Source organism: Cavia porcellus, unplaced genomic scaffold (assembly GCF_034190915.1).
Source record: "Cavia porcellus strain 051 isolate PalLab524CR breed Dunkin Hartley unplaced genomic scaffold, mCavPor4.1 scaffold_32, whole genome shotgun sequence".
NCBI lineage: Eukaryota > Metazoa > Chordata > Mammalia > Rodentia > Caviidae > Cavia > Cavia porcellus.
This window is the reverse complement of record NW_026947515.1, coordinates 18,703,116-18,729,686: the sequence shown is the minus strand read 5'-3', so window position 1 is coordinate 18,729,686 and position 26,571 is coordinate 18,703,116. Positions and strand designations below refer to the sequence as shown.

The window sequence follows — 26,571 nt, the reverse complement described above, 5'->3', positions numbered from 1 at the left end:
TTTTTGCCTTGATATACATAGTATTTCTGTAATCTCAGTCCTCGGTGTTTTCTGATGAGCTCTCCTGTCTCTCACAGTACTGAAAAAAAGAGAATGTTTTATATTTTGTACTTTTAAGTAGGGTGAATAATTCTGACTTCAAGCTGAAACTGCCTCTTCTAACTCACATCATGTTATACATTTCGAAGAGTTCTCTATGGTTGAAGAAGCTCAAGATTCTTTTTTGAGCCATTTCTCACTCTATGATAGGCACCACATACAAAGTGTTGACAGACCAAAGTTACTTGCAGAGATGTTTTTGTAGAAATTGCTTCTTTGGAGGAACTCCTAAAACTGTAATGTACTTTATCTGTTTTTCATGAAGCATTAACAACCATATGAAAGCACTACCATATCTCCTGAGGATGTTACACATTATGTTATTTAGTGGTGGATATGAAAAATAACTTTTAAAATTTAGTATCAGAAAGTTTCTCTCCTCAAAAACCCATGTGCTTCTTTGTATAGATAATTACCCAAATTCCCTTTTCCATCATCTAGTTCATACCTATCTTTAATATTTAGCCACTGCTTCTTCTATTGACTTTATTTACTACCTTATGCATTTTTGAATGTTATTTCCATTTTTATTTTGAATGTATTGTTTTCATTGAAATTCACATCATTACATCTCATAAATGTTGATATGCTTTGTTTTCATTCTAATTTAGTTTGAGGCATATTCTTTTTCCCCATAAATTTTTCTTTGATTTATAGACCATTTGGAAGTTTGTTGTGTGATTTATAGATACTTGGAGTTTTGAAAGTTATTTTATTGTTGCTTATAATTTAATTCCAGTGTGGTAAAAGGTTATATTGCTGCATAATTTCAGTACTGTCCAACTTACTGGTAGTTGTTTTATTTCCCAGCATACAGTTTTTTAGTGACTGTACTGTGCTTTTGAAAACAATGTTTATTTTACAAAGAGTGCAGTGTTTTAGAAATATGAAATAGTGTAAGGTGATTGTTTTCTCAGCCTCTATTTGTACTCTGTTTTTAAGCTATTCTATCAACTTCTGAGAGAGATATACTAAAATTTCCAATTGTGGTTATGTAGTTTCTATTTCTGCCTTAAATTTTGTGAATTTTGCTCAGTGTAGTTTTAGGCTTTCTTATTTAGTGCATATACTTTATAATTGTTATGACTGCTGATGAACTGGCTGGCAGAGAAACCGATTTTATTATTTTGAAGGAAAATAACTTTCTCAGAGTACTATCTGAAAATTGATTCCCCATTTTATAGCTATATACCAAATGTTAAATATTACCTCCTCATCATTCTTTTAATATTAGCAACAAGTCATGTTCAATGTACATAGATGGCCTCTACTAGGTTAAAAATTCTTACGGTTTACAGTTTTATCCCCTGAAAATGATCAAGTGAACATGCTTCTATTTCTTTTTTAAATTAAATTTTTAGTACATTTTATACATAATGTAAATAATAATGTGATATAATGATCACATTCATCATAGGGAATTTGTACCTATACATGATATATCTTGATTCTTTTTTCCCATTCCCCCCACCCTTTACCTCTCTTTCCTGCATTATTTGCAAAAGCTTTTTCCCATTTTTTCCCCTTCTTTCCTTTCTCCTTCCTCTCTCTCTAGTTCTCCATATTTGAACATTTTCTTCCTATTTCACAATATCTATTATACATTTTGGTCCTTAATTACACTTTTTTCTCCTCTCACACCAGAGAAACAAGGCAATAGTTATACATGTGTGCCTTATTTATTTCACTGACTACTATGGTCTCATGGTGCATCCATTTGTTTAGAAATGTCTCAAGTTCAGCCTTCTTATTGGCTGAGTAGTACTCCATTGAATTGAAAAAACACATCTTTATCCATTTATTGATTGATGGGTATTTGGACATTTTATTTCTCACAGAATAACTTTGCATGCATCTGAATACATTGCACAAATCCATTTCTTATTGAAATTGATTATAATAACAAAGATATAGTTGGTATTTTACATAACTGAAATTCACTAGTATTTATTTTCATAGTTTTTATCATTTTCATTTTTCTCTTAGGAGACAAAATTGATGTTAGCAACCTAGATACCATTCTAGGAAATATGAGGATGGAGATACCAGGTAAAGAATTTTGTGAGATTCTGAAACTGTTCATCAATTGAAGGTAACATACACACAGATATGGCATACATCTTCTGTATTCTGAGAAGTCTTTCAAGAATGAAAATTTTTTGATATGAAATTCATATAGAAAGAGCCGCAGAAATGACTAAAATTAATAAAAATTACTTTAGATGTTCTACTTAAGAATAAATTTTATGATTTTTAAAAGTTTAATTTGAAGAGTACCGGAGAAACAAGGACATATATTCACTATTTTAGTTTTTTACAAGTAAGTATATATTTGTAGAAATACATTGGCTGTTATTATCTCTGTCATTGATTTAATACATGCAATATGTCTATGCACTGTGTCAGACATTGAGATTATACAATTTTAACAAACATCATTTTGATTCTCTGGGTGATTATAATCTAATAGGAAAGCAGAATGACCATGCTATGCCCCTAACAGTTGGCTGGAAATAGATGTTATTTCTCAAGGTGCAGAGGAAATGAAAGAACACCAGAGAATGCTTCAGCAGGTTTGACTTTTAAGCTGCAATGACCATTATATATATCCAGTGAGATACATCAAGAAAGAATTGATGCAGAACCTTCTGTTGGCTGGCAATCCAGGGAGAGCAGCTGACTGTATGGCAAAGAGTCTCTAGTAAGGTACACCAGCCTAGAAAACTAGGGAGACGTAGCCAGGAAGGAAGGGGGATACAGCTCAGGCAGGGGGAGAGATGGTCATCTAATATCTACGTCTAACAAAGGTATCAACTTTTCCTTGCCAACTGGAGAAAGTACTCAGTTGTGTGAAAAGAAAATACAGAAGCAAAAACAAAACAAGAAAGGAAGAACAGGATCTAACTTCCTTAGATTAACTAAAAGTGAAAATCACCATGTGATTTTAAATACCAGACTTAAAGATTTCTGAAGCTTTAATACCAACAACAGTCTGTTCAGATTCTAGTCTGCCCTCATCTGTGAGTCAGATGCTTAGCTGGGACTGTTTTTATTGGCGTTTTAGCTTGCAGTTGGCCTTTGCTTTGCCCTTTAGCTTGACTGCCCATCTGCTTTTGGGATTTTGACAGAATGTTATCTGGTAATCTGATTTGATGAGGCCCCCAAAAGGAGGCCACATTTTAATGACCTGTAACTGTCACACATGAAGAATTTCTTTAGCCTACAGGTAATAGTCTCTGAAAAAATAAATGCACACCTAGGAAATCTTATATAAACTCTGCTTCTTTCACTGTACAATAAAAAATGTTTCATTATTTTTGCCTGCTGTTCTGGAGATGTGGAAAATTTGGTGACTGTCAGAGACCTTTCTTCATAGATACCAGCGCATCCATTTCTTCTCTACTCTCTTCTTGCCATAGTTTCTCAAAAATTCTGTGCAGGATCCTTTTAGGATTCCTAATGCCGTATAAGGCAGAAGTTTCACCCTTTTGGTTGATATACAAATATTAGAAGGGACAGCTCACTGCAATTGATTACTTGAAAGTTTTACTTTTGTTAGGTAATAAGGAACTAAAGATATGTACCCCATCTTCCTTACATTAGTGGAATAGGCATGTCTGCTCTCCCTCATCTAAAATGGAACTTACAGCTTTCTGAAAGAAACTGAAAAGCTTAATACTGATTTTTTGGTGTCTGTGATTCATTTCAATAGTATCTTGTTTTATAATTGATTCATTATCTCCTAGAAGCAAGAATCTTCATTAATAATTCTTGAGGACTTCCCCACTTCCATGTTTTACATTTAGTTAGAATTAAATGAGGTCATATTTTGTATCAACATGTCACAAAATTGCTGTTTAACACTGATGATTTTATAAAGTTCATGTACATTTGACTTACTTTTATGATCTAATTAGTCCCTTATTTTATAGCTGATAATAAAGGGGAGAAGAATTGGATGAAAGAGAGAAAGGCATCTATAGGTGAGTGAAAGCTTGTCACTGAATAAGTGGGCAGTAGTAGAAATTAGGGCTAGAATATTGAATAAGTAAAATGAATGTTAAACATTTACATACTATCTGTGGTAATATTTTATAGATACAGATATAGTCGTAGATATATATAATTTTTGGTGTCAGGAATTGAACTTAGGACCTTGCATTTGCCACACAGGCACTGTATCTTTTGAGAAATGTTTATGAGGTCTATTAGATTACTTTCATTTGCTTTTTTTTATTAATGAGATGTTTGAGTTTATTACATGTTTCAGATATTAACCTCATTAGATACGTAGTTTGCAAATATTATCTTTATTTCATAAATTATCTGTCCATTTTGATTGTTTCCTTTGCTATGCCCATACTTTGTTTCTAATGCCATTTTTATATTTTTGTTTTCCGTGCTTTTAGAGTATTATCCAACAGCTTTCTCCCTGAAACATTTCTTCTATATTTTCTTCTAATGGCTTCAAAGTATTAGGTCTCACACTTAGTATTTAATCCATTTTAAGTTGATCTATGTATGGAGACTGAGATCTAGGTTCATTTTTCATGTTCTACAATTTCCTCTATTTTTCTGAGGCTTATTTTTCCCAATGCATATTTTTAACACTGTTCCATTGGTTGTGTATGTATCTTTCTTCTTTCCCTCAATTTTGTGAAATATTTTTCCTACATCTATTGAAGTGTTCAAGGTTTGCTTTTCTTATACAGTTCATAAAATAAAATATATTGGTTAGGTTTGTAAATATAATACACACGATTTTTACTGAAATAACAAAACCAGGCATCCATATATGATGTTAACTCACATGCAATTAAGAATTAAAGTAAATTTCTTCACACTAGTAAGGAAAACTAAGCATACCAATAAGGATTGGGGATGTAGATCAATGGCAGAGTGCTTTGCTTAGCATACATGAGGCCCTAGGTCCAATCCTTGTTACCACAAAAACACACACCAGATTAGAAAAAAAGCACTGATTTTCATGGTCATATTTAATTTCAAAGATAATACTTCGAAGAGTATACCAAAGAAATGTTAAAATAACAAGTGAATTTAGCAAAAAAATATCATTAGCCAATTATCACAATCTACTGATGCATAATTACGTAGAGCTATTTCTATTCGACTCCCTGTATTGTATTTAAATTTTATTTTGTTCAGTGATTAGGACGAACCTAGGGCTTTCAGTATCCCAGCCTGTCTGTGTTCTATTGAACAACTTTATTTTTCTCTATGGCAGTAAGCACAGTATTTTCATACCTCTAAATTATTTTTAAAAATCACAACTTTTTGTTATTTGCTTTTCTATGTCCTTAAAGAAAAAAATTAAATTTTGAAACCAGGACAAATTCCTAGATGATATAGGGTTTGAGTTTACATGTAAGGAATTTAAAAACCTATTAATCATTTCCCATACAGTGTATATCATTTCTGGGTCCATATTTTAAAATATATTTTGTTAGTCTTTATCAATTTCATAAAATATTGGGTTTTAATGTGATATTTTGGTCAAAGAATACAAATTTTCAGTTAGACATGAGTAATGAATCCTGAATAATCTCTTATATATACATCATGGTGATTGTAGTTAATTTTTTATATACTTAAAAACTGCTAAGAGTAAATTTTGGGTTATTACCATGAAGTTCTGTGAGACAATCCTGTGTTAAATAGCTTGGTTTAGCCATTGTATGCATCAAAACTTTGTTACATATTATAAATGCACATACATTTCTCTTTTCAATTTAACAAGTAATTTAAAATGTAAAAGATTTTCTGTTTACATCAATTTTTATAATTTTAAGTTACAGTGCTTTTGGTTTGGCTTCCCATATTTTATTACTTCTGTTTAAATCTTTTTATTTTTTTTCTGATAGCTGATGGGAAAATAAGCCAGCTTAAGTTGATGAATATCATGCAGACCCTAAAAGATGAGTTAACCATAAGAAAATATAAAACTACACTCTTAAGTTTTTGCAATAATATTTTAACAAAACCTATTGTTTATTCATGCTTATAGGCATGCATACTTATAATATGCAACGTTGGAGAATACACAGGACACATAATAAGGACAAAAGAAAATCTCCAATTTCAAACCAAAGGCAAAGATAATCAATGTCTATATTTTGGTATATTTTTAATCTTATTATATATTTTGCATTGAAATTTTTGGCTTTGGTTTTCTTAGTGTTTATATTTTTTAAGGATAAGAAAGTGCAATACTTATTTTATTGATTGATATATGATTTATGTTCATTGATACTGAGTTCCTTCTATGGGTATAAAATATATACTACTGTGATATTTGACAACTTTGTGATATCTTTTATATCTCTTTCTAAAATAATTTACTCTGGCTTTTATTATCTAGATATTCACAGAAACACTGATAGTATAAATCTTCAGTAACTAAATAACTAAGTAGAAGTCTAAAAGAATGAAATGGGATAGAAAGCAGTAAATATTTTGTTCCCAGTACAGGTACTAAACAGTAGCCAAAATAATTGAATTATTTTCTACTTAGTGAAATTTAGTGATGAACAATTATCAGCTTCACATTTTTGGTTTAAAATGGTCATCAGGAGGTATATTTCTGATTTTTGAACAAGGATTAATGATGTCTGGTTCTATTTCTGATTTTTCTGTTTATTTGCTGTGAATTTGGAACAAATTCATTGTGCAGCCTTGCTTTTTACTTTGAAACTGAAAAGTACAACACATAGAAATAGTGTTCACTGTATGTTCTATAAATATATACTTTTACTATCTTTTTTGAGGAGGAGAAATTAATACTAAAAAGCAAAGCAGTGTTCCCGAGAAGATGGAAGTGGAACTCACAAACAATGAATTGCAGAGTCTACAAGAACATTTGCCAGTTGACAGTAAGCATTTCTAGGGTTAATAATATTTTCAGAGAAAGTTAGACTATAAGGATACACTAAAATACAGCTACTCTGCTATACTGGAACTTTGAAATATATTCAGAAAGGTTCAATCTTAAATGTGTCAAAAAATTTTCTTCTCTATTTGAGTAGACATCAAATGATCTGCTCATAGAAGTGGAGAAAGTCAAGAATATCTTGAGATTATCTACTTTCTCTTACCATCCTTAGGAAAAAAGTCTTCTGGAAATTCTGCTTGCATTAATTAATATGGCCATAGGGGTTTAAAGTTAATTTTCATCCTTTTAAATGTGTATTAAAATGAAAATCCAATTAAAATTATTGTCTTCTCTTTAAAAACTTTGGTATTACGGGCAGGCATAAGTAATATCTGAGAATGATTCCTGTGAAGTCACTTAAAAAAAGAAAACAGGTAAAGAAAAATAAAAGAGCAGGTGCAGAAGACTAGAAGGAAAGATGAGGCCTGAAAGACAGCAAGAAGTGTGGGGGAAGAAAAAGTGGCTACCTAGTTAGAGTTTCAACAGTGTCTGCACTAGAAATGGGGACAGGAAGAGCTTAGTGCAGACTGGTTCTCATCCCATCACTGCAGTGTCTTCTTTTCTTTTTTATTATTGCAGTTTCTGATTATGTCAAATCTTAATTTATATTTCAAGTATTATAATAGATTTGATATGTAAAGCATTCTATTGTCTAAATTCTTTTTTTTTTTTAGCCAATGTAAAGGTAGATCTAAATATAATTCTGGATGAGACCAACATTCTTGAAAACAAAGGTGAGTGCAAAATTCAGTAATTTGGTCATTTGTATTTTTACAGAACACTATTCTTTATACTTTTAAATAGGAGCTAACTTATCTGGGCTTTTATAAATCATGTGATTGGAAGTTGCCACTTTATAATAAAGTTGTACATTAGATTAATTCCAATGAATTCATTTGATAGAACGTAAAGCTAGAATTTAGCAAAAAATTGAGCTGATTAATTAAAGTCAATTATTTATATTTCATGACTCCAAGGGGACCTTCCTAAAACATCTAAGTGACTAATTTTGTGATCTTGGGATAAAGATTTCTTGGGTGGGTGACAAAGTGTTCTAAGCATGCAAGAAAAAATAATTGATAAGACTACTTCAAAATTCATAATTTCCCTTTTTGAAAGACACAAGAAGGTGAAAAGACATCACAGAAGAAAATACTACTAAAATATATGGAAAAGATCAATATTCTGAATATTAAGAACTATTATTACTTAGTAATAACACAAATTAATAAAAATTGGCAAAATATTTGAACAAGCATTAGCAGAAGATATATGAATAACCAGTTACTATATGAAAGGATGCTTGTTGTTATTAGCTTCCAGGGAAATGCAATGTAAAGACTAGGTAGATACCACGCTACGTATCTACTAGAATAGCTAAAAGCAAAAAGATTAACAACAAAAAGTTGGCAATAATATGAGCTAATTGGTACTCATACAATTGCTAGAGGGTGTTCTAATCATGGTGGAGACTTGGATGGCAATTTCTTAAAAATCGGAATATAAACGTAAGATTCAGAAATCCCACACATATATTTTTTCAGTGAATGTTCTCAGTGAATGTTCATTTAAGTTTTATTTATAATAGCTAAAAATTGGTAACAACCCTGATGTCTATCAACTCATAAATGAATGAATAAAATATAAGCTATTTAGACAACTGACAGTTACCACAATATAAATGATGAATTTACTGGCGAATGCAACATACTGATGAATTTCAGTCATTAAGCAAAATGAGAAAATGCAGAACAAAACAATAACTAATTTATAGTGCTCTTTTTATAACATTCTAGAGCAAGCAAGGCTATAACCAGAGAGCTTATCAGTGATTGTTGAGGCTTATGTTTTAGAAGAACGGATTGCAAGAAGGCTCACTTTGGCCAGGGATATAGCTCATTGGCACAAGCACCTGCTTGGCTAGTCTGGTACAAAACAAAAAAGCCTTACTTTAACAGGGTTACAGTGACTCTTGTGAGTCACTTAAAAAAAAAAAAAAAAGAAAAGAAAGAGTAGATGAGTAAGAATAGAAGGAAAGATGCCTGGAAGGCAACAAGAAATGTGGGAGAAGAAAAATAGATTAAGTGTGTTGTTTACTTTTTTATCATTGCTAGGACAAAATACCCAACACCCAAAGTTAAAGCGGAAGGGACTTATTTCACTCATAATTTATAGAGGTTTCAGTTCATAATCAACTGATTCCAATGCAGGGCAGCATGGCAGAGGGGCAAAAATTCACGACAGCGGAAGGCAGCAAAAGCAACAAAAGCAAAAAGGGGGAAAGAGGAGCAAGCCTCTTTTCCTCCCATTGTAAGTGGGCTACCTGTCCTGGGGTGGGTTGTGGCACTCATGCCCTGTCCTTGCCCTCCTCTTGCACAGGCTCAGGATGTTTACAAAGTAACAATCACGGTCTCCTGCTGAGTCACTTAGTTAAACTTTTAAACTAAAGTTGACACAATGAAGCAATCATTGCAATAACCTTGCACATATACAGCCTCCCTAGGGCTTAGCTCTACACCCTAGGATGTAGAAATGCTGAGTTACTTAGGTAAGTTTCTAAACTTCTCAAACTGACACAATAAATAAACTATAACATTAGACTATTAGAGTTTTGATAGTTTGTATGCTAAAAATGGGAGTAAGTTGAAAAGCTCAAAAATGGATATATATTTTTTTGAAGATGTAAAGGTTTTATATCATAATTTTACTGGTATTTACATGGTTGTATACACTTACTAAATTTAGATTGAATACTTACAACTGTGATTAATTGTATGTGAATTATAGCTCAACAAAGCTGGCTTACAGAGAAATATAAGTGAAAGTAATACAAAATTCCACACTTATATTTTTATTCTATTTTAACTTCTTTAAAATACTTTTATTAGTAGATATTTGCATTATATGATGAATATATTCCTCATGGGGAATTGGTACATATACATAACACATCAGAATTATTTTCTTCATCCTCTTTACTTCCTCTTTTTCCATATACAAGAAACCATTTGATATTTAAATGTGTGTCTGACTAATATCACCACATTATAGCTTCAGGGTGTATCATTTTTCTACAAATGACGTTATGCTTGTTTATGGTACAGTAGTACTCCATTGTGTACCCATATATTTTCTTTATCCATTCATCTATTGATGGATAGGCCACCTTCAAGATTTAGCTATCATGAATTGTGCTGCTATAAACATGGGTTCACATGATATCTTCTGGAAAGATACCTAGAAAGGGAATAGCAAAGTTCAATGGAACTCTTAATTTTAGATTTTTAAGGAATCTCCATACTAATTTCCATAGTAGTTGCACTAGTTTATATTTCCCCACCATCAGTGCAGATGGGTTATTATTTCCCCACAGCCTTGCCAGTATTTGTTATTTAATTTCTTGATGATAGACATTCTTTCTGGAGTAAAATGGAATCCCAGTGTGTTTTAATTTGCATTTCTCTAATGGCAGAATGTTGAACATTTTTAAATGTATTTATTGCCAGTTTGTACTTTTTGTTCTGAGAACTGTTGTATTCATTTCAGTTGCTCATTTTTTGATTGCATCTTTCATTTGGAGATGGGTCTAATTTTTAAAATTTTTTTATATATTCTAGTAGTCCTCTGTCTGAGAAACAGAGGGCAAAATTGTTCCCCATTCTATAGATTTTTCTTCACTCTGTTGTTTCTTTTGCTGTACAGATAAGTTTTAATTTGTTATGATCCCATTTGTTGATTTTTGTTACTTCTGATGCAATTGGGATTCTGTTTAGATACATTTTTGTCTATGCCTATGCCTTCAAAAATTTTATCTGTTTTATCATTCAGAAAATTATTTCTATCTTAACATTTTGGTCTTTGATCTATTTTGATTTTATTTTAGTGCATGGGGAGAGATATGTGCCTAGAGTCAATGTTCTGCATGTGAGTAGCCAGGTTTCTTAACAGTGCTTTTAAAAAAGAATACGTTTCTGGCCCCTTTGTCAAAGATAAGATCACTGAATGTACCTGCAGTTTCTTCTGTATCCTGTATTCTGTTCTGTTGATCCATCTGTCTGTTTGGGGGCCAGTACCATGATTTTGTCACTATAGTTTTATAATATAACTTCAAATCCAGAATTATGATGTCTCCTACTTTGCTCTTATTATCCAGGACTGCTTTTGCTTTTCTATTTTAGGAAGGCCAATACATATTGAGCAAAGGTATAATTCAACAAGAAGAAGTAACAATTATAAATATATATGCACCAAACAATAGTGTTCCAACTTCATAAAAAAGCACTACTGGACATAAAAGATCAGATAAATATCAGCACAGTTATAGTGGAGGACTTCACTATCACAAATAGATCAACTATACAAAAAAATCAAAGAAATATCAGAGTTAAATCTTTCAATGAATGGATTTAACAGATATCTGCAGAGTATCCCACCCAACAACAGTATACACATTCTTCTAAGTGGCACATGGCACTTTCTGTGGATCTCTACTGGTTCTATATGAATTTTAGAATAGTTTCACCCAGTTTTATGAGGAATAGTGTCTTTTTTTGAAAATCTGGATTGCATTAAATCTATTTGTCAGTTTTGGAAGTATGGCCATTTTTGCAATATTGTTTTGGTCTATCCAGGACCAGAGAATAATTTGCCATTTTCTGGTGTGCTTTTCAGTCTTTATCAGAATGCTATGATTTTCATTTTCTTGTTTAGGTTAATTACTCATAACTTGATTTTTCTTGCTATTAATGTGAATTATATAGTACTGTTTTTCTAATTTCTTTTTGGTAACTTCATTATTGGTATACAGAATGCTATTGATTTTTGTGTGTTAATTTTGTATCTTGCTACACTAGTGAAGTTACTCCTACAAGAAATATTATTTTCCATCTTTTAAACTGAATTTCTTTTTGGGTTAAATGTATTTCATGTATGAAGTATAATGTCAGATCTTGTTTCTTAATCCATTCTGTCAACCTATGTCTTTTGATGGAGAATTGAGACCAGTCACATTAAGAGTTATTATTACTGAAAGGTATTGACTTATTCCAGTCAATGCATTATTTTCCTGTTACTGACTCCCTTTCTTTCCCATCTACTTAACTGTTCACCCTACTGGTATATTCATTCCATTGGGCCTTTTGACATTCTAGCAGCTTTTTCTCTTTCTAGGATATGCTTGAGAATTTTTTTGGAGTGATAAGTTTGATAGTTTCTTTATCATGGAAATGTCTCATTTCTTTATCAACTTCCAAATATAATTTTGCAGGATGCATCAGTCTGGGTTGAAAGTTGTTTTATTTTAGGGCTTTAAACACTTCACTCAAAGCTCTTCTGCCCTTTAGAGTTTGTATTGAGAAGTCTTCTATAATTCTAGTGGGTTTTATAAAGGATTCATTGCTTTTCTTTAATGCTTTTACGATTCTGTTCTTGGGCTGGGGATTTAGCTTAGTGGCATAAATGCCTTCCTGGCAAGCACAAGGTTCTGAGTTTGATCCTCACTCCCTTCCCAAAAAAGATTCTGTTCTTATTTTGGACTTCTGGGTATCATAAAAATGTTCTCCTCTTATCATGGCTTAGTTCTATATGCATCACTTATCTGCAGGTCAAACTTCTTCCCTATATTTTGAAAGTTTTCTGCTATTATTTTAGTAAACAGGTTTTTGTATGTCCTTTGAGGTGTTTTCTTATTTTTCATTAATTTTAATTAATCTTAAATTAGTCTACTTTGGGCTATCTCAGTATTTGGATCCAATTTTCATGCTCTCTTGTTGTGAAGGTGTATCTGCATACATGGTCACTTTCTACAGTTCTTTATTGTAGTTCTGATACATTCTTCTTCACATTGGTTGCTTTTGCTGCCCCTGATTTCAGTAGAATTTTTAATCTCTTGAATTTCTGTTTGTTATCTGTTTTTGGACTCTAATTCTTTTCTGTATTGAAGATTCATTTTTTGTGTAGTTTGTCTAGCTCTGCTGGCATTTCATTAGTGTCATCTGTTAACTCTGATCTTTCTTTAAACATTAAGTGCATTATCTGTTTAGATATATCTTCTTTAAACCTACTAAGCACCTTCGTGATATTTTTTAAAATCTCTGTTACCTTTTGAAAAATTTGGCTATATAGCTTTTAATTTCCTCCTCTTTGATGCCCCATGGATCTACTTTGGTGGAGTTGTAGTTTTTAGAGGCATTTTCTTATCTTGTCTTCTCAAGTACCTAGTTATTTGGTTGGCTGGTTTTTTTGTACTGAGGTTTACAAATTCATGATAGTGAATGACTTTGTTGCTAGTATATGAGAATTTTTTTAGTTACTGTATACTTTTCAATCAGTGGTGCACTCTGGTTATGGTTAACTATAGGCTTTTGCTTCTATCCCTTAATCCCACCACCTCTGTTTATATGGGAGCAGAAGGTGCAGTGTTATTGGCTCAGTACCCACTTCTCTGGGAATGGATCACAGTATTGTTAATGACACTAAGATAACCCAGACATTGGCATATGGAGAAAATCAAGTGATGACAACTATATTACCTGAGCTATAGTAATAAAATCAGCAACAACAATGTCAAAGACAAAGTATATACTGACATGCTCTAAAAGCCAATAATGTACCATCCTTAACCACAGCAAAGAATTCTATAATTATAATACAAGTGCTAAAACAAACAAAATATTGATCTGCAGTAAATATCTACTAAATGGAAAAATTTTATTTCTACTAGCATTAGATCAATATTCAACAGTTACAGCACACAGTTAACTGTCTAAAACTTAATAAAATTTAATGGTTGTACTAGTAAAGATAGTGATAGTGGATATCCAGAGAATATTGAAAATAAAATTTGAAATATTAATCAATTGCAGCTGAAAGTGAAAATGACATGTAAAACTTTATTGAAGAATAAAAGAATTAGTAGTATTAGATAACAGTAATAGAAAAGAATGATCCTGAAAAAAACAAAGCAAAAGAAAAGAAAAAGGAAAAAATTAAATAGAAAATAGAAAAAAGAAAAAAATCAAGCCCCAAGAAACTAATGAAAAAATTCAATCAATCAGGAATATTAAAATATTCCTTTGGTTTTCAAACAAGTTGTTTCTTTTTAGAAATTTCTGTCTTTTGAATCCAGAAAGTCATGATTTTCTCCGCCTAGATTTATGGCCTATGGATTTGCAAAGTGCCCTCCATGCTCCAGGGCCCTTCTGTCGATATACTCCAGACTGTAGCAATCATTTGAGCTGAGGCATGTCCTTGTTCACATTGGTAGGTGGAGAATGCAATTAACCCTCTTGTATCTGCTTGGCCATGGGTTAGGATTTTCAATAGACTGTTGTACTTAAAGCCAACACTTTCAGATCCAGCCTCATCTGAAAGCATATACTCTACTGATTGGGGGATCAGTCTCGTAATGTTACTCTTACTTTAGTTGTAAACTGTAAGTTCAGAGCACCATCCATACTTTGGCCAACCAGCAACCTGGTTCCCACATATCCCTTAGGTTCACAGACCCAGGCAATTCAGGAAAGCATTATACTTAAAATTAATGTATTATTATAAAGGTTAGGAATAAATAGCTAGAAGAGAAAAAATAGAGTAGTAAGGTGTATAGGTAGATGGGGACAGAGCTTCTATGATGTCTTGAAGGGTACCAATCTACTAACTCATTAATGTGTTTACAAACCTAAAAGTTCACCAAACCTCACTGTTTCAATTGTTTATATGGGGTTTCATTTTGTAGGGATGACTGATTAAATCACAGGTCATGTGATTGGACTCAGTCTTTGGGCCTTCCTTACTCTCTAGAAGTCTAGGTAGCTAGTCACATGGTTAATTCTTCCAATAACCAGCCTCTCTCCATACAGAGTAATGAGATAGAAAAGGTATCTATAAATTAAAAGGGATCCAAGAGGTACAACAATATTTACAATGCTCCAAATGGACTTTATAAGGATCAGTATTTGAATAAATTATATAAAATTGAGAAAATTTAGAAAATATTAACATAAATGAGAGTATTTGATAATATGAGGATTAATTGTTTAACAACATATCATGGTAATGGTTTAGTTTTTAAAATTTTTATTTAAAGAGAAAAAAATTAAAACAGAAAAAAGGTAGTAATAATACCGAATTTAAAAAAAATAAACAGTAAGAAATCACTAGTTGATAAATTATATACTGTCATCTTAGAAATAGTTGTTCAAGTTACAAAATTAAAGCTTACAAAGTAAACATTAAAACAATAAGACTGCAAACAGTTCTGCTCAATGATCCAACAAAAAGTTGGTAATATGGTCATCTATCTTAACCATTTAAACATACATGCAGTTATATCTAAAGATCACTTTCTTTTCCTCTCTTTTTTACAATAGCAATTGCAGTTGCACATTTTGGTTTTTATTACTCCTACAGTTCTTATTACTTTTTACCCTAGAGATACAATGTGATATTTATAAATATGATTCTTATTTCACTGATAGGATAGTCTCATATTGCCTTATTTAGTATAATGTTGACTACTGGTTTGTCATAGATGGCCTTTTTGAGATTGAGTTAGACACCATGTATTCTGAGTTTCTGAAGGGTTTTTATCATCTAATATGTATTGGACTTTATCAAAATCTTTTTCTGCACCTATTGAGATAATTATGTGATTTTTGTTTTGGGCTCTGTTGATGTGGTGTATTACATTTATTGATTTGTGTATGTTAAAACATCCCCGTATTCCTGGAATAAATCCCACTTGGTCATGATACATATCTTTGTGATGATTCGCTACATTCTATTTGCCAGTATTTTATTGAGAATCTTTGTATCAATGTTCATTAGTGAGATTGGCCTTTAGGTCTTCTGTTTGATTGGATGTTTCTTTGGTTTTGGTATCAGAGTAATACTTGCCTCCAGGAATGATTTAGGGAGAATTGCTTCCTTTTCAATTTCATTGAAGAGTTTAAGGAGTATTGGTATTAAATCTTATCTAAATTTCTTATAGAATTCAGTGATGAATCCAATCAGGACCAGAGCTTTTCTTTGTTGGTAAGTTTTAATTACATTTTCAACTTCAGTAGCTGATACTGGCTTATTCAAAATTGTTATATCTTCTGGGTTGAGCTTTGGTAGCCCATGTATTTCTAGAAATCTGTCCATTTCCTCTGTTTTCCACTCTATGTGAGCAGAGATTTTCAAAGTAGGTATTCATGATCTTTTGAATTTCCATGAGATCTGTAGTAATTTCCCACTTTTCAGTCCTTATTGCGTGAATTTGGGTTTTTTCTTTCTAAGGTTAGCTAGAGGTTTGTCAATTTTGTTTATTCTCTCAAAAAAAAAAAACCCAGCTTTTTGATTCCTTAATTCCATGTATTTTTTTGTTGTTGTTGTTTCAATTGCATTGATTTCTGCTCTAATCTTTACAATTTCCTCTGTTCCGTGAGCTTTGGGTTTACCTTGCCTTTCTTTTCTAGAAGCTTGAGATGAAGCATTAGTTTATTTGTACTTGTTCTGTTTTCTTGATATGACAAAATTTATTGCTATATATTTCCCTCTTAAGACCTCTTTCATTGCATCCCACAGCTTGCGGTATGTTGTTTCTGCATTTTCATTAAATTGTAGGTGTTGCTTTATTTCTTCTTTAATTTCATCTGTAGCCCACTGGTTGTTCAAAGGCTGGTTATTTAATTTCCATGTATTTATGTGGGTTTTGCCATAATTTCCAGTTTCAGTGCACTATGGTCAGATATTACACATGGGATAATTTTGATACCTTTGCATTTACTTAAGAATGCTTCCTAGGACAATATATGATCTGTTTCAGAGAAAGTCCCATGTGCAGCTGAGAAGAATGTGTATTCTGATGTGGTTGGGTGGAATACTCTGTAAACATCTACTAAGTCCAGTTGCTTACAGGTATGATTCAGTTCTATTATTTCTTTGCTGACTTTTTGTCTAGTTGATATATCTCTTTGTTTTAATGGGATATTAAGGTGCCCTGTTATAATTGTGTCCTCATGTATTTGGTTTTTCAAGTCCATAAACATTTGTCTTATATAGTTGTGTGCTCCTGTTTTTGATGCATATATATTTATAATTGTTAGTGCTTTCTCTTGAATTTTTCTGCTAACGAGTATATAGTGACCTTCTTTATCTCTTTTAATCATTTTAGGTTTGAAGTTCACATTGTCTGCAAATAGAATGGTTACCCCTGCTCTTTTCCAGGTTCCTGTTGCATGGAATTCTGTTTTCTACCCTTTGCCTTTTAATCTGTAAGTTTCCTTTTGGGTCAGATGTGTTTCTTGTATACAGCATATTGTGGGATCATGTTTCTTGATCCATTCTGTCAACCTATTTCTTTTGATAGGTGAATTGAGGCCGTTTACATTTATGGTTATAACTGATATGCACTGGCTCTACTTTGCCATGTTATGTTCCAGTTGTTTGCTTTCTTATTTTCCCTTTTGTTTAATTGCTTGTCCTACCTGGTGGTTTCTTTCTGTTGTTGTTCTGGGTATTGTGGTCATTTTTATCTCTATCTAGTATGTCTTTCACTATTCTTTCTAGGGTTGATTTGGTGGACATGAATTTCTTCAGTTGTTCTTTGTCATGAAGTATTTTGTTTCTCCACTAAATTTGAAAGAGTTTTTCTGGGTACATAGTCTGGGTTGAAAGTTGTTTTGTTCTAGGGCTTGAAGTATCTCACTCCAATGTTGTCTTGACTTGAGGATTTGTGCTGAAAAGTCTGCTGTTATTCTGATGGGCTTTTCCTTGATAGGTGAGTTGTGTCTTTTCTCTAACAGCTTTTAGTATTCTTTTTTATCCTGCATACCTGGGATCTTAATTGTTATATGTCTGGATGTAGATTTATGTTGGTTAGTTGTTTGATGTTCTAGATGCCTCACTTACCTGCATATCTGATTTTTTCCCCATGTTTGGGAAATTTTCTGCTATAACTTCTGTGAATATTTTAGTATTCCATTTGCATCGACTCCTGCATTCACTGATGCCTATTAGTCTTATATTGTTTCTCTTGGCATCATCTTGAAACTGCTGGATTGTCATTTCATGCTGCTCTGGCTGGAGTTCCCAAGTCCTGCCAGATTATCTGTGGAGAGGGCTGGAGTTGCAGGTGGGGCCCGAGTCTACCTCAGCCCCATGGGCACTGTTGGTAGTTTTGTTTTGTGTGTATGTGTGTGTGTGTGTGTGTGTGTGTGTGTGGTTTTTTTTTTAATTGAACCAGGGATTGAACTCATGACCTTGCACCTCCAGGCAGGTGCTTGTGCCACTCAACTAAATCCCTGACCCTGGTAATGGGTTAGTAATAATATTTTAAAGGCATTCTTATATATTTGTGATAAATTTTGAAATATTTATAGATTATGTGATGTGTTTTAAATTTCCTTCTGAATAATCAGGGTAGAGTAGCAGGAGCAGGTGGGAATATAGAAATATTAGGATGGACTCATATGAATTGCTAGTTATTATATTGTTTTTTTAAGTGAAAAAGGAAAGGGGATTTAAAAAAAAAAAAAACCAAGATCTCTTATGTACATATTACAACTCCCCACAGCAAATTCAACCATTATGTAATGCAAACATATACTAATAAAAAATAAAAACTGAGGGGGCTGGGGATTTAGCGCCTGTCTTGCAAGCAGGCAGTCGTGAGTTCGATCCCTGGTACCGATGAAAAACGAAAAAAAAACCCGTGAAAGAATAGAATAAAATTTGTTATTTCTGAGGAAAATGAAAGAAAATTGTGCTATAATTCTTCCTTTCATTTCATTTGGGAAAGCCATTATGGAAAATTTTAAAATACATTTTAGATTTCTAAATGTCTTTATAACATCTTGAAATCTTTCAATGTTTAATTATACATTTCCTGTTATTAGATTGGATGAAAAAATCACAGGAAGCTAATAGGTATAACAGATGTGCTTAAAAGGGCAGGAAACTATTACTTTTGCTTTGATTCTTATGCTATATCCTTAATCACCTGATTTTAAGTCAGGCTACCATATATTAATTGCTTTTACAAGTTTTTCAGTTTATATCTGATAGCTAGAATATTAGAAAAAAGTTCCAACTTTATAAATAAGGGTAAGACAAACAACCTCTGGGTCTATGCAGCAAAAATGTGAAGTAGAGAACTCAGAATTTTATCAGCAATGGAGACTACAGAAAGTATCTAGAAAAGATAATGTGGACAACAGACACAAATCTTATTTTCAGTGGTATAATTAATTTTAAGTCTAGGAAACACAGTATTGAATCAAACAATGTTCTTGCTTTCATGAAACTCACTTTCCTTAGTAGGTTCTGATAAAGATATTAATTAAAAATGAGATAATTTTAGAAAGCTATAAATGCTGTTAAAGAAAATGAAAGTCATATGACCAAGAGTGGAAAAATGGCAGAGTTACTTTAGATATGATAGTTCAGGAATGCCTGATAGAGGACAGTGATGTCTGTTCTGAGGTTCAGATTCAGTTTCCTTTTAGAATTTTTGTCTCGTAGGCCTTTCTTCAACATAATTAATGAAATAAATTTTATATTTAACTGATGTTTACACTTGATGTCACTTGGATAAATTTTGAATCATAATACTACTGTTTTGTATTGTGGAGCCAGAAAATCTTTTTAATAGTTCATTTCTTTTCTAAGAGGGCAAAATTGATGTTGGTAACCTTAATGCCATTCTGGATTAAATGAGAATGAATTTCTCTGACAAGGAATTTGAAGGACTGTCATATCACCAGCCAGGTAATTGTGATGATTATAGCACTACTCCCTTTCTTCCTCAGGGGTACTTGGAATAGTAGGTTTATGATTTCATGTTCCTAACACTTTAATTTTTGGTCTCTCAAAGACAGCTGATACATATCGTAGGAGAACCTAGTCCAAAAGTAATCAGTTTTAGAACTGAGCATCAATTTACTGAGTAATCAATTTTGAACTGAGCATCACTTAATAGTTCATGTTTCTTCAATTAAGTTCAAAGAAACAAATCCTGTGCAAAACTCTGGAGAAGAGAGTCACAAAATGTGTAAAACATGATGTTTGTTCTGAAAGATGCATTAGATTAAACTGCAAATATAAGTAATCTAGGCAAAATTATGAGTGACAATAATGGACGCTTAGGTACATCAGGTTAGTGAACATGCTCACTGAGGACCAAGTGTGGTCATGGTCAGTTTTTAAAACACAGGTGCAAGTGATTGTGCTGCCTTTAGACCCAGTGTCAGCAGCGTGATTGATTTAATGAAATAGGAAGTCCTGCATTAAGAATCTGACAGGTGTTTTTTCCAATAACATGCTAACCTTGTGATTTCAGGCAAGGTTTTAATTTCTTTATGTGTTAAAAAGTTGTGATAGCATCTCAGAAGTTTGAGAAATGATATATGAAACCAGACATCTAATATATTGCTTGGTAGACATCAAATATAATTTTCTTCCTTGAAGAAGAGAGAGCAGATTAGAGTGGTTAGGAAATCAAATGTTTAAGAATACTTTTTTTTCTCTCTAATAGTATAGAGTTTAACACAATATTTTAGTGAAAAGAGTGTTTTCACACTTTCAGTTTTTAGAAAGCTTATTTTTGAGGTTGTGTGAGGAGTAATTCTAGAAATATTATTATAGTGAAAATCATGGAAAATTATTAATTTCTTGTGCTCTGCTTCACAATGTAATTTCATATTTGTGAATATCATTGAGGTCACTGATATTTTTTTACAGATGATAAAGTTCAATTTAGTAAAAAATTAACACATAAAAATTGATTTGCTCAAATGGATTTTAGGTGGAGACTTTGGAATTTTCTATATATCTCAGGTTGTGTGCAGTGATAATTTGATAGAATTTTCTATATATCTCAGGTTGTGTGCAGTGATAATTTGATTTCCTCCTTTCCAATTTGGATATCCTTTATTCCCTATCCCTGCCCAATTGCTCTGGCTAAGAGTTTATGTTGAATAAAACGGGTGAAAAGTAGATATCCTTGTGTTCCAGATTTTGGAAAGTGTTCACCTTTCCCTCATTTAGCACAATATTAGTTGTGGGGTAGTTATTTACAGCCTCTATTATGTAGAGGTACGTTGCTTCTGTACCTAACTTGTTCAGTGGTTTTACCATGAAAGAATTTTAAATTATATCAAATGCTTATTCTTTATCTATTAAGATGATCATATGAGTTTTGTCTTTCATTTTGTTGTCATGGTTTTTTATATTTATTAATGTTCATATATTGGAACATCCTTGAATCCTTGAGATAAATCTCATTTGATCGTGGTGAACATAATCTTTTAAATGTGCAGTGAGATTTAGTTAGTGTTTTGTTGAGGATTTTTGCATCTATTCTCATCATTCTATTAGCTGGTGTCTTTCTTGTTTTCTTGTATACTTGTCAGGTTTTGGTATTAGAATAAATCTGGCTTTGTAAAATAAATCTGGAAGAATTCCCTGCTCTTCAATATTTGTTGAATAATTTAGGAAGAATTAGATTTAATTATTCTTTAAATGTTTGGTAACTTCTTTGGGGGGAGACTTTTGTTACTATTCAATTTTATTACTCCTTACATAAAATGTATGTAACAACAAAAAGGGAGATAGATCTTTTACAAATGGAAAGAGAATGAAGAGATGGAGAGAGCAAGGATGAAGGGAAGCCGTGATACAAAAAGAATTAAGGTGTGTTGTATACAAATACTAAGTCTCCACAATGAATACAATCATTAGGTACTGCAAATGTGTATTGACAAAAATAAAAATGTTTAAAAATGAAATGCTTGCTTTTTTGACTTATCTTTTAGTCTTGGGAAGGTACATGTGAAGAGTTAATCTGTTTTTCTCAATTATCAAATTTGTTGACATATAGTCATTCATAATAGTCAAATATATACACTTTTTGGTATCAGTTATAATGTCTCCCTTTTAATCTCTGAGTCTATTTATTAGAACCACCTATCTTCTTTGTTAGTCTAGCTAAAGTTTTGTTTCATTTTTTGAAACTCTATCAATTCATTTTATTGATTTTTTTGGTCTGTTTTATTTATTTATGTCCTGATTTTTATTATTTCTTCTACTAATTTAGGGTATGACTTGTGCTTGTTTTCCTTATTTCTTGAAGGGCAACAATAGGTTATTTAAGATCTTTCTGCCTTTTAAAAAATTTTTATTTGAGAAAAAGAAAAAAAAACAGAAAAAGGGTACAACTTATGCAGAATTTCAAAAAAATAAACAGTAGGAAATCACTAGTTAATAGATTACATATTGTCATCTTAGAAATAGTTGTTCAAGTTACAAAATTAAAGCATATAAAGTAGACATTCAAACAGACTGCAAACAGTTCTGTTCAATGATCCAACAAAAACTCAGTAATATGGTCATCTATCTTATACGCTTAAATATACATGCAATTATATCCATTAGAGCACTTCCTTTTCCTCTATTTTTTACAATGACAATTACACATTTTGGGTTTTATTACTCCCATGGTTCTTATTACTTTTTTTTTTTGAAGAGAATAAAACTAAATGTGACATAACAAAACAGTCAGTCAAATCAAAAGGATGGATATAGTACATAATGTAAAAACAGAATGCACGGTAATCAACAATGGTTACCATAATGCCTCTTACTATCTTAAAAAGAATTGCCTAAAACATCAGTTATAATAAAATTGAATAAAATAGAAAAGAACAAAATAGAAAAGAACAAAACCAATAAAACCAAAACATTGGAGACATTACAGGACTTCAAAAGAAGATAATAGTCAAATCAAAATGGGTATCATAGTGAATCACAGTCGTTGCCTATACTCTCATATTTGGTATTATCAAGCAAAACAGAATTGAGTAAAATTCAGTCAAAACAAGATGGTGAGAGCTATATAGGTTTTCAAATCAAGTTAATAGGAAATCATAGTGGGTTACTATAATATATCCTGCTATTTTTTCCCTTAATTAAAAAGATTAAAAAAAATAATAAAAAAGGAGTTTGAGATAAAAGAGGACATAACAACAAAACAGCACAGGTCAGAACATAACCAGTTAAGCAAAATAGTGTTTCACAAGATATCCCAACATAAAAGTGGTTACCATAGTGTCTCTTTCCCTGAAATCTTTGAGTATAACTTCATATACTGTAGCATCAAACATATCAAGACAATGTCGAACCATTCAAGAGAATGACAGTATTACAGAGTATTTAGAACCAACTAACAAAATGAACAATGGTTTCTGTATTATCTCCTTGTCTATAAAAGTTTTTGTTTATATTATCACATATAATAAAATCCAATAAGATACAACCTGTTAAGACTGATGGAGACAGAAGAACAAAAGCTTGATGGGATTTCAAAACAAGATGGTATTAAACAGCACTAGCTATTATGATGTCTTGTTTTCTCCAAAATAGCTGTTTCTACCATCCAACCTTCTCTGCCTCATTTCTATTTAGCTCTTTTTCTGTCATTAGTTGTCAGTTTGTCTTCTTCACTTCGATTTCTGCTCCATTCATTGTGGCCTCTCTGCCACTATTTCTGAAATCTTAGTATTTTTCTTTTTTACAATGTCCTGCAGTATTCTCTGTAGAGTTGAATTGGTGGTTGCGAATTCCCCTAGTTCCTCTTTATCCTGGAAGCACCTTGTTTCTCCATTAATTTCTAGGTACAGTTGTGCAGATCTTGGCTGGAAGTTATTGTCTTTCAAAGCTTGAATTACTTCCCCCCACGCTCTTTGTGATTTGATGGTTTGTGGTGAGAAGTCTGCTGTAGTTCTGATGGGTGTTCCCTTGTAAGTGATGTTTCTTGTCTCTGAGGGCTTTTAATATTCTGTTCTTATATTGGATTTCTGGAATTTTGATTATTATATGCCTGGGTGTAGCTCTGTTTGGGTTGTAGGTGGCTGGGGTCCTGTATGCTTCATACATCTGAGTATCTTTACCTTTTGCTAAATTAGGGAAATTCTCCTGGATTATTTCTGTGAATAGCCTTTGTAGTTCATTTGTTTTTGTCCCTACTTCTTTTACGTTCTTAATTCTTAAGTTATAGATCCTCTTATCATCTTCTAGCCTTTGTATTATTGCTGTTTGTTTCGTTATTTTTAAGAAGTTTTTCATTTCATGCTCCCACATTACAAATCTGTCCTCCAGTTCAGATAAGCCATCCTTAGTTTCTTTTAAGCTGTTATGCCAGCTTTCAATAGAGTTTTTAGTTTCCTGGTAATCTCTTTGAACCTGCTTCACGCATTCTATGTTTTCTCTTATTTTCTCCATCAAACAATTCTCCCCTTTTTTCTGTTCTTCCATTCCACCATCTGTTTTTTCTTAGGTGGTGCTTACCATTTCTCCAACTATTCTACTTATATCTTGCTTTGCTTGCTTAAATACTTCACTTTTGAACTTGTCTATGAGGTTCCAGAGATATCGCTTTATGTCTATTGGTGCTATGCCTGATATTGCATGTTTTCTGTCCTCATTCTCCTTTGCATTTACCTTTCCTGGATCAGTGTTCTCAGGATTGGGGACTGAGGACCCTTTCTTGTTGCTCCCTCTTCATACTTTTTGTTCCTTCCATACAAGCGTATATAGGAGGCCCAGTTTCTTTCTTTGTCAGTTACAGTTTGTTTGAATCGTGCCAGCTAGGTGTACTAGTACTGCAGTGTACTAGGGAGACATAGACCTGGGCAGCCTATGGTGGGCCCGCCCCTCCAGGACAGTCAACCTGCTGAAGGCTTCACTGCATTAGGGTGCACTTCCAGGTGCAGGGACCTGGTTTGGGCTAGCCTACCTGGTCTTAGTCCACGGCATCACCCAGGTCAAGCACTCCCCACCAATCCCACTTGAGAACGGAATATGTGACTGAAATCACTGCAGTGTCCTGTTGTGGCTCATCTGCCCAGTCCCAGAATATCCTCTGTTGGAGCCTCCTACTCTATGGAAAGGTCCTCATTCCTCTCACTCACCACAGGTCGATGCAGAGCTCCCCGCCAGCTCTGCTCTCAATTCGGTTTGCCGATTCCCTCTCTCAGAGCTTTCGAGTCTCTATCCCTGCTGTGCTGATTCAAGCGCAGCAGCAGCGACACAAAATTCAAGCCGCAGTTTCCAGAGGTGTGGGTTCCAGCTTCAGCACTGAGACTTTAGCTGTTCCAGTTGTAGCACCGGGATTACATTTCCAGTTGGTTTCTCTCAGATTAGTTCATTCTTGGGTCAGCAGGGTATATTTCCCCCTACTTAGGACTCCCCACACCTCACCATTCCTGGAATCTAAGCTGGCTATCTCAGAGAGCCTTAGAGCTGCTGTTGTCTATCCACCATGTTCTCTTGGAAGTTATCCTCCTCCCTTTTGCTTTCCTCTTTCCATGAATCTGTTTGATTGCTAAATCCTCTCAGTGTCATCTCTGGAGAGCATTTGCTCTTATCCTCCCTCTGGTCCTATTGCATTTAGTTGGCATTAACTATAGCGTAGCATTTTGCCAGTTCTTTTCAATCCTTCACACTTGGCTCCTTCTAGCTTCCCATCTCCTCCAGCATTACACTTTGCCTCGTGCTGTTAAGGGTTTTATTCAACTTTAGAGGACCTCAACGCCGACCAGGTTGCATCCTTTCATCATACGGGCAGACGTACTGTCTCTTTCTGCCTTTTTGATGTTCATCAACATTGAGTTTTATAAACTTCTTTCTTGGTTTTTCCCTGCTATATCCCATAGGTTTTTGTATGCTGTAATTTGCCATAATCATTTGTTTCAAGAAATTTGTTTCTTGATCTGTGAGTGCTGCAAATGCTAAAGAGAATGAGATCAGAGTATGATGCAACTAAGGACATTCTATTTGATATTATCAAAAGATAGCTTGCAAAGAATAACACAGCTTGTCTTTTCTACCCACTAACAAATCTGCACCTATCAAAATTATTTTATTTATTCAATCCAAAAAATATAAAGTGCTTCTTTTAGATATATCATATTTTTATTGAATGTTTTATTTCATGGAAAAAAAGAAAGTTTTCTTAATTTACTCTGTAATACCTTGTTTTTTCAAGGTTGTATTGTTTAGTTTTTATATACTTATAGTTCCAGTATTTTTTGTTGATACTGCATAATGGTCAGAAAAGACATTTAATGTGATTTCAACTTTGAAAAAACAATCAAGACTTATTTTGTTTGCCTAATGCGATGTATCCATTTTCCATGTGCTATTAAGAATGTATACCCTGCAACAGTTAATTGGAATGTTCAGTAGATGTTTGTTAGGTTTATTTAGTCTAAGGGGCAGTTTAATTCTGCTGTTTCTTTGTTGATTTTGTCACAGCCAGTGTGATTGTAGAGCAGATTTATTCATTTACTCTTTCCTCTGCACTGGACTAAGTTCTGTGTGGGCTGGGGATCTTGTACGAGGCTTCCAGCTCTGCCCCAGCATGTGTTTAGGGTTCCCTAAAAAAGGAAGGTAGAAGACCATACTAGGGATAAAAGACGATCATAGACCCAGTCTCCTGTCTTGAAGCCTGCAGTATAGCAAGAAAGAAATGTTTAGGACAGAAA

General features: G+C 33.0%; 1 protein-coding gene and 1 long non-coding RNA gene across 9 annotated transcripts in view; one reads left to right on the top strand and one right to left on the bottom strand.

Moving 5' to 3' along the window:
• Window positions 1-26,571, bottom strand: part of LOC111755642 (uncharacterized) — a 148,523-nt gene continuing 121,952 nt past the window's right edge. For 4 of the 8 annotated variants that reach the window (XR_010045202.1, XR_010045207.1, XR_010045201.1 and 1 more), the window contains one exon: window positions 1-26,571. This exon is cut by the window's right edge and continues 15,960 nt beyond it. This is a non-coding gene — a long non-coding RNA (uncharacterized LOC111755642). The other 4 variants (XR_010045204.1, XR_010045206.1, XR_010045205.1 and 1 more) reach the window with 2 other exon arrangements.
• Window positions 9,517-26,571, top strand: part of LOC101788663 (leucine-rich repeat-containing protein 37A) — a 71,904-nt gene continuing 54,849 nt past the window's right edge. The window contains exon 1 of the mRNA XM_023563374.2: window positions 9,517-9,596. Within this exon, the coding sequence (XP_023419142.1) occupies window positions 9,581-9,596 (16 nt within the window). The 5' untranslated portion in view covers window positions 9,517-9,580. The remainder of the gene's footprint in view (window positions 9,597-26,571) is intronic.